At 40.5% G+C, this 9,039-nt stretch overlaps 1 protein-coding gene across 2 annotated transcripts; it reads right to left on the bottom strand.

Annotated features, from left to right (window-relative positions):
- Positions 1-770: 770 nt before the first annotated feature.
- Positions 771-5,701, bottom strand: p2rx2 (purinergic receptor P2X, ligand-gated ion channel, 2). 2 transcript variants are annotated; one of them, XM_063897924.1, is made up of 12 exons: positions 5,622-5,701; positions 4,357-4,492; positions 4,176-4,247; positions 4,016-4,091; positions 3,826-3,922; positions 3,475-3,555; positions 3,127-3,280; positions 2,679-2,809; positions 2,481-2,571; positions 2,323-2,388; positions 2,146-2,223; positions 771-1,232 (listed from the first exon to the last, which is right to left on the bottom strand). In XM_063897924.1, exons 1-12 carry the CDS (start codon positions 5,627-5,629, stop codon positions 1,134-1,136), a joined length of 1,089 nt encoding a protein of 362 aa, XP_063753994.1. In that variant the 5' UTR covers positions 5,630-5,701; the 3' UTR covers positions 771-1,133. The 2 variants fall into 2 exon arrangements, with proteins under 2 accessions (XP_063753994.1, XP_063753993.1); XM_063897923.1 differs by lacking the exon at positions 5,622-5,701 and adding an exon at positions 5,082-5,308.
- Between the last annotated feature and the right edge of the window lie 3,338 nt (positions 5,702-9,039).

Below are 9,039 nucleotides of genomic sequence, written 5' to 3'. Positions count from 1 at the left end.
AGCCTATCACATCAAATGTGTTGGAGTGTAGGCCCTATTCCCCATGTTACCAAAGATGGGCAGGGGGAGATTGTGTGGGTGATAAACTCCCTCTGAAGGGAACTTGGGATTTTAGCTTTTGCAGACCATTCACATGCACAAAAACTACAGGAATGGGAAAGTCACAAAAGCGTAATAGGGCCCCTTTAACATTGTTCAATTACTTAAAATATCTTGGATCTTGGAACAGCAGTTATTGAGCCATGGGATTAAATATATTCACACAACCATCTTTGAGATAAAACATTTTATGAGTCTTCAGCACTTATCACCTCATAAACACAATTTCCAGCTGACATGTGACCCTCCATTGTGGTCCTCTAACCAACATAGCGAAAATCGATCCTTTAGACTTTAGTCTTAAGTCATTTCTCACCACTGACATTTGTATTGCTCTCAAGCACCCAGATGGATTCACACTTCCCCACAATCTTGTTAGAGAAACCATTTTATGGGAAAGGTCCATGTTATTAGATTACTGCTCATTGTTCTCCTCGTGAGTCTCCTGGATGTTTCCTCCTGTATCTATTGTTGTGCTGAACCCATCAGGTTGACGGAGAAAAGGCAATGAATATTTATATTTCTCAAACATGGCATGCAGTTTTATTTTTGTAAAAAACAATTGTTAGAGTTTTTTGGTATACTGTTGGTAATATAAAGTCCAAACTTGAGTTGATAGAAGACATTTATTGCACTGAATGTCTACAATACATTGATATTTTTCAGTGATTGTTTGCAATGCTATGAAATGGTTTAGTTTATTTTTAATAGACACATTGTCTAAGTGGTGTTGATGCATGTCAGGTCAAGTGAAAAAGGAAACTACTAATTGCATTGTCGCACAGCTGGGGTCCATCAGGGTGTGATATATGAGCTGAATTCACTACACTTTGAGGGGCTTTGAGAGGAAGAGCTGCCTTTCAGATGATGCCCTCTGTCACTGTTTGTTCCCACTAACAACAGTAACTTCTGGCAGCCCATAACTGAGCTGCTGCGGACGTCTGAGGAAGCGCTCAGTTGCTGTTGTTGCCGCAGTCAGCTGATGGAGGAGAGTCCAGACTCTGGGCCAGCGAAGACTGAGGCAACAGTTGACTTTACAGCGGTACTCCGTCCGACAGGTCTGAGTGGTTTAAGCCGTAGTTGTGGATAAAGTCGAACTGTGGTACTTTGGGGACCGTGGGCTCCCTGATAACCTGCAGAGGACAGAGGTTCACTTAGAGAGCAGGCCTCACAGGACCCTGAAACTGCTGCTGCTGATAGGAATTACTACTGTGAAAAGAACATTTACATTACTAAAAATATAGTGAAACTTTTCTAAAGAATCCTTTTCTATACTTTCCATTCTTTCAATTCATTTGGTAAGAAAAAAACAGATAAACAACAGTTTTGACACAATGAATATGCAAATGATAATAATATATTTGCTAACTGTTAGTTATCATTAACAAAGCAAAGCTATCAATATGTTTTTATTTTAATTATTAATTATTATTTAAGTATTAATTGGGGCGGCAGTGGCTCAGTCAGTAGGGACTTGGTCTTGGGACCGAAGGGTCTCCGGTTCACGTCCCGAGTGAGCTGGTAGCTGGAGAGGTGCCAGTTCTCCTCCTAGGCCACTGCCGAGGTGCCCTTGAGCAAGGCACCTAACCTCTATCTGCTCCCTTGGCGCCGGGTACCTGGCTGCCTCTCTGCTCTGCCACCTCTCCTCTGCATGTGGTTGTGTGTGCATGTATATCCTCTGTGTTGTGCTGTATACCTCTGTGTGTCAACACAACAGAGTAGAGAAAAGCAATTTGAATTGTAAGTGAATTGACCCTTCAACTCTGGATTAATAAATGTATGTCTTCTTCTTCTTCTTAATTAAGTACTTATTAGCAAACCTTGTTTGTTACTGTAGTTTAAAGTTGTTTGCCATGAATTAATTTTTCTGACAATATAAAAATACAGATCTAAATGTTTCCTTTTCCCTTGGGTGATTAAAAAATTGTACTTAGCAGACCAATGAAAGTATAGTTTTGTTAAAGTATTCTTTTTAGCTACCTTAGTGAGAAATAGAACCGTTGACAACATGTGTTGAGGTTAAAAGCAATGATGCCTTTTACTTACCTCATCAAATTTTCTGTCACTGTAGACTTCATCCTTGTCAATGAAAGTCAGCATGATCCAGTCACAGATAATGGTACACTAAAGGTGTGAAATAAGAAGAGAAAACAGTTAATGGAGCAAAAAACTTAAAGCTTCAACATTAAAGTCTTAAGATAGAAAATGAATGTATTAACTAACAATGCCAACTGAAGTCATGGCAGTCACTGTGCTGATGATGGTTGGGATGGGACTGAATTTACCAGCCTGAAAATAAGAAGGACATGAAAAGATATAGAGCCAGTCACCACAGTTAGATGAAAATAAACTGCAGTGATGGTGGAGTATTTTTCACTCACATGTCCATGAACTATGACATCCAGACGGATGCCGTAGGCCTTTATGAGCGTCCGAGACTCTACCCCTTCCCTACTGTAGTATTTGGCAAACCTGGAATATTACACAGCAAAAAGGCTGAGAAACTTTCCACACGCTAAAGGGACAATAGTGGTTTAGAATTTTGAACAAAGTATTCAGTTTTGGGTGTTTTAGCTCACCTGTAATAGTAACCAGAGCTGTCCTGATCCTTTCGGAGATCAAGACGACGGAAGGAATATGTTGGTTTACAGTTTGAAGGATCCAGGTCCAGGTTACACTTCCAGTTAATGAAAACCCCTATCACTCCTCCCTGTGCAAAAACAGCCTTAGTCATATCTTAAGCAATGCTTCACTGTCAGCAAGTAGGTCTTTTCTAACGACAGTCCAGTCCAAAATCCCCCAAAAATGTTCCTTTTACCTGTGCCATTTGTGACCAATTTGAGATAACCAAGACATCTATACCCCCTATGTCTCTAATTCTCTTTAACTACCACCAAAACAATATAGTTGATAAGGTCAAAGGGAATATATTACATTTGATTTGGGGGTTAATAGTATCTTTAAAATATTATAGAGGCACTATGTGCCGTTTAAAAAAATAAGTATAAACAGACATCTTATACTCACAGTCTTGCAGAGCTCGCCAAAATCCTCCCTTGCTTGAGCTGCGATGTAGCCCAGGCGGAAGTTCGGACAGTATGGCGCCTCCTCCTCATCATAATGACACTTATTGAGGTATTTCTTTATGTCACGTTTGTTTAAAGCATTTCTTATATTTCCCCTGCAAGAGACAAGAACATTAATATATCTGTGTGTGTGTGTGTGTGTGTGTGTGTGTGTGTGTGTGTGTGTGTGTGTGTGTGTGTGTGTGTGTGTGTGTGTGTGTGTGTGTGTGTGTGTGTGTGTGTGTGTGTGTGTGTGTGTGTGTGTGTGATGGTGTGTGTGTGATTGTGGGTGGGTGTGAGTTTGCTTTACCTCAGCACTTTGAATCTGGGGAAGTGAATAGAGTTCCTGATGAACACTGTGAAATTGATGGCCTCCACTAATGCCGGTTCTCTGAGGACATACAAGTCGTCAAGTAATTTGCACGAAAAGTTATTTGAAAAATCAGAAAAGCTTATTTTTGCAGATTTTCTTTGAATGTTTTGCCCAAAACTTTTTTACAGTTTCACATTTCATTTCAACTTCATAGGCCAACAGTTTTATTAAACATGTTAGTATACGGGTGTGATGATGATGATGATGATGATGATGATGATGATGATATAGGGGTCTTTTATCTCAAGTAAAATCAACTTTGGGAGGATAATATATAATTTGACTTACTTTACTACAGCAAACTTCTCAATAGGACACCATGTTTGGATCTCACAGGTTTTGAAGGTGTGGTTGTAGTACTGAACACATCTCCCGGTCCTTCTGCCTGTAAGGAAGCATAAAAACAACAGACACAAACTGTGGAAAAGAACGATCAATGAATCTTGGAAGAAGGCTTTGTGTGAAGTAAAATAAGTACCATGGCCATCAAAGTCAACCTCCCCCTGGACACAGTCACTGTCTCTCGTACAGTTGGCATTGGCAACCATGAAATGCTGAAGTGGAATAAGACATATTATAGCTTTGTCTTGCATACAAGTGGATGTCATTGGTGAGAAAAGTTCTTGTTGACCTCTCACCTCAGCACAGGTTCCTTGTTTCTGATCATAGGTAACTTCTCTTCTCAATATTGTACTAATCACATCACCGCCCTGTGAGGAAAATGCCACATTAATACTCTCAAGCAGTGAGACATAATCATTCAGATATAGAGTTCAGGAGGTGAATATTCCTTAACTGTAATGCAGCATTTGGACTTACCTCTGAGGGTCGAGCGTACTCCACAGTGTCTAAGATATCGTCTCCATGAACTGCAGTGCCTTTCATTAATGTGTAAACCGAGCTCTCTGGACGGGTTTCACTCTCTTGGTAGGCTTTCTGACTTATGAAGACATACCTTCAGGATGATAGAACAGACAGATGCAATATCACATTTTCTGTCATGATGTCGATTTGTGTTGGAGGTATCACATTTCCCCTAGATCTGTTCAAACCTCTTTACTGGAGCCAAGAAAACAAGAAAGGATGGTATACCGTACTTCGAAAAATCAAGAAATCTAATCCAAGATATAGTTTATGATTTGAAGCAATAAGATATTCACAAAATCAGAGTCTAACCAAAACTGCTCAGGGTTGAAATTACACTTCCAGTAATGGACAGGGGAATCGATAGAGAACTACATTCCCAAACCCATTAATTGTGTCTTTCTTTGTATCATTAATTTGTTTCCAGAATAATTTCCTTCTCACAAAACTGCAATTGATGGATTAAAGAATTTAAAGTCTTATTCACTCTTTGAACACACAAAAACACATTACTGGCAAACACTTCATCAAAAAATGTTATACCCTTCAGCAATTCCTAAAAGAAGCATTAATGCAGAAACATGTTACATCTGCTTTAATATCTAGAAAGCTTTTTGATTTCTTATATTGCCCATTTAACTCATACAGGAGGCTTTCAAGTACAAAAACATGAAGCTTACCAGATGAAATAGGTGATCACAAGAAACTGAACGCCTCTGTATATCACTCCAAGAGTTTTGTTTTTAACCACCAACACCTTTGGTGTCTCATAGTCCCAGAAGCCAAGAAAATAATCCTTTATAAAGTCACGAAGCCCCATCATGAACTTGTGAAATAGTTCACACATTCTGAGAGGTCCTTGTGAAGTCTTACTTCTTCAGTTTCTCTGTATCTAGCTTTGTCTTTCTCTCACTTGTTTTTCTTTCTCACTCCCTGAACCTGCTCTGCCCCATCTGCATCTCTCTCAAGCTGTACCAGAGAGGCAGAGGAGAAGGGGGTGGAGTCCAGCCTTCATGCCTCTTATTTTATGTCTGTTTATTCTGATGATTGCTCAGCTTTTTTGATATTTACAGTTGATCAAACGCAAGATCTAAACAGTGCTTACAGTTCTGCAGATACATTTATTTGAACCATTTGCCTGTTTTTAAAAATACTGTATGGAAGTTTAGATTACTAGTAGTTTGTATTAAAGGTGCCATAGAATGGAAAACTGTATATACCTTGGCATGGTTGAATAATGAGAGTTCAGTACATTTAACTGACATACCGTGAACCTCCTTCACGTGCAAATCAATATGCATATCACAGCAGTAAAACGGACGGATTTCAACAATCCCTGTGTCGTAACACACGGTAGTCCAGCCCCATCATTTGCATACATTGAAGCACAGCACAGCCAACTCTTCAACAGTTCAGCAGCTACAGGAAAGACACAAGAAGGACAAACGCAATGGCAGATCATGGGCAGAGGTGTATCGTTCCCGGCTGTGCAGGCGATGTAGCTACTTTTCATTGCCTTCCCATCGAAAAAAACTGTCAACGAGCATGGTTAAAGTTTATTTTTAACAGGATTCCGCGCGACTTTAATTCAAGATGGTTAGTTTGCTCTGCTCATTTCACACCGGACAGTTTCTCAAACCTTGGACAATTTCAAGCAGGCTTCGCTCAGCGGTTGACACTGAACAGAGGGGCAGTTCCAAATGTGTTGCTATCACAATCCCAACCACAACCTGTAAGTAGCTAGCGATGCTGCGGGATTTTATCCACTTTCTTACGGCCGAAGCCAAATCATTTTTACAGTTTCATTGTGAGCTAACTACCTTAGCTATAATTTACTTCGTGTTGTAGTTGAGATCACAAAGCAGTTGCTAATATAGGTAATGTTAGGTAATAGCAAGCTCCAAGTAACTATCATAGCATAGCTAGCTAATGGTATGACGATCTAGCTTATTTACACGGAGGTTCATGTGATTTTCCTGCCAGTTTCCCATTCAAATAAATAGCCGGTGTTGTCATATAAATCTACAATATAAGATGCATCTTTGTCATTCCCTTTGTTAGGTGAAATTCTAGTTTAGCCTATATTTCCCCAACACATAACTCAGCAGCTAACTTTAGCCTCTCCATCAAAGTAGTCGAAACGATTGTCAGCTTTATTTGAGAACTGAACTATAGCTTCTTCTTTTTATTTCAGAGCACATCACACCAGCTCCCTCGTGCACACCATGTAGGCTGTCAAACCGAGCCTCCGAGTGTAACGTTAGTATCTCGGGGAACACAGTTGTCATCGAAGACATTGAGACCTCACCTCCGAAGCAAAGGTAATGTTACTTACTGGAAGTGTGTGTGTAATGCGTTATAAGGACAGATGCACTGTATGGTTTGTGTAACTGTATGCTTGTCTAGTGTTGTCTTTGATCATCAACCTAGTTCATTGTCCTTGGAGAGGATGGTGCACATTATGTTGTCAATAGGAATGAATGGGTTTATCTGCAGCAGAAGATGGCAAGGGTTGATCAATGTGCAGAAGATGCAGTTTTCATTATAATGTGAGCCTCACAGGCAGATGTTAACTGCAATACATTATGTAACTTCAGGGGGTGAATATTCAAAACAACCCTACATACTAACTTATTCTATTTTCTATATGTAAATTGGCAGGCATACAGGCAACAGTCTCAAGTGAAAGTGTGGCGTTAGGCACCACAACACAGCCATTCACTTCAACACCACTGAAGGATTCACAGCCAGCAAAAAGACCCCGTCTTGAATTGAAGGAGGAAGTGGAGGATGTTGCCATTGTAGGCACTGATCCACAAGATGCAACCTATGATGCTGCACAATCTGTGCCAACTGAGACAGAGTCATCGCAGCTTTTGTAAGTAAAGGTACATTTCTCTTAACAATGCAGCAATATTTTCACCCACTTTGTTGTCAGGTTGTGTGAAGGCTTTTCACTAACAGGAATATTGTTGTGGTTTCTTTCATTTTTTCTTGCAGTGCCTCCTCAGCCTTTTCGAGAGGTGTCCTGTGTGCTCCAGTACTTGTGATCTTTGGCCTCGCAGAAGAGGGACCTTCTTAGCCATTGACCAACTGTGCCCTCATTGTCGGTACTTCAGCCAGTGGAGGAGTCAGCCTGCTGACAGGAACCTGCTGTCATCCACAAGTGGAATGACTACCAAAAAGCAGAGTTCAGCAATCTGACCCAGGAGAAGGATGTCATCCTTGGTGGAGATATTCGAGCAGACTCACCAGGTACACATTTGTATTTCCATTTTCCTTTCTATTCAACAAGTATGCATTACACAATACCCTGTCAATATGCAGACAACGATGTGTTTCCTTGTTATAAATAGTTATGTCATATTTCAAAATGTTAGCTAAGTCATTGTTTGAATGACTGGCCATTCCACCAAGTATGGGAGCTACACCATGATGAACTTGCGGAACAACAGCATTATTGACATACAGCTGGTACAGATATTTCAAACAATGTTGCACATTGAAAAACTTCCACATCAGACCATGGATAACATATTCTTGTTATGTACAGCTACTGACACTTTGTCAGTATATAACTTTTACAATGCAGCAGTTGACCCCTTAATTTATGGAGTTATTACATATGCATTGTATATGTTTGTGTGTTTCTTCACAGAGCAATTAGGTAGGGGCAAGCTACCACATGGAGAAGGAAGGCATTTTAAGAAGCTTGGATCTTCTGGAGAAAAGTGGTGTGAAGTTTGACTGCATAGTCTCTGACCGTCACCCTCAGATCCAAAAGTTCCTAAAGGATCGCAAAGTCAAACACTACTATGACATCTGGCACATGGCGAAAGGTACTGCTTGTATGTTAGTACACAGAAAGTAATTGCGAGATTAAAGATTCATGGTTGAAGTAGCTTTCCATACTTTTGAAGAAGCATACTGCATTGGCATGCATTTATCTGTAATATGTGCATGTGATCTTCATGAGGTTATGGTATAGTTTTACTAGATCACTATACTTTCATTTTCCCCATTTACTTTTGTCTTGGGGTATAGATACAAATGTGACTTATTCAGTTGTGGTTGTTTGCCTTGTGGTTTAGGTTGTACCTTGCAGCAATGCACTTCAATGAGAATGCTGACCGACGACAAAGGAAAACATCTAAAGGGAAACTTGTGTACTTCTCTTTCCAAAGGCCAAAAAGGGATGACTCACCATCAAACCAGTGAAGACCGAGCCAACAATTTGTAAGTTGTACCAAAACATATTTATTTCAAACAATACTTCAAATTGTGCAAAGAAACAAAGCATGGCTGCAAATAACTGAAAATAACTTTTCACAGGCTATGTCTACGACCTGATCGCCCTCGTCTTTGGTGAGGTTGCCCATGACCCCCTTCCTTTTGTGGATGCCGTCCAGCGGATTCCTGTGCCTGAGGACTTGTCTGCACAGCATGACAGACTTCCGACGTACTGCCCTGCAGCATCAGGAAACTCCCTTCTTATGTGCAGCACCACACATGATGGGATGACAACACAAAGACTCCTTCCAAGGAAACCCCAGCACCAGCTGACAAATAGCCTGTAAGCCAAGTATCTGCATCGTCTGCAGGGAGAGGAGCGAGGGAGCGAAAGAAAACCGTTTTGTT

The sequence above is a fragment of the Eleginops maclovinus genome, chromosome 12, assembly GCF_036324505.1.
Source record: "Eleginops maclovinus isolate JMC-PN-2008 ecotype Puerto Natales chromosome 12, JC_Emac_rtc_rv5, whole genome shotgun sequence".
Lineage (NCBI taxonomy): Eukaryota > Metazoa > Chordata > Actinopteri > Perciformes > Eleginopidae > Eleginops > Eleginops maclovinus.
The sequence above is the reverse complement of the archived record's forward strand: the minus strand, read 5'-3'. Positions and strand labels throughout refer to the sequence as shown.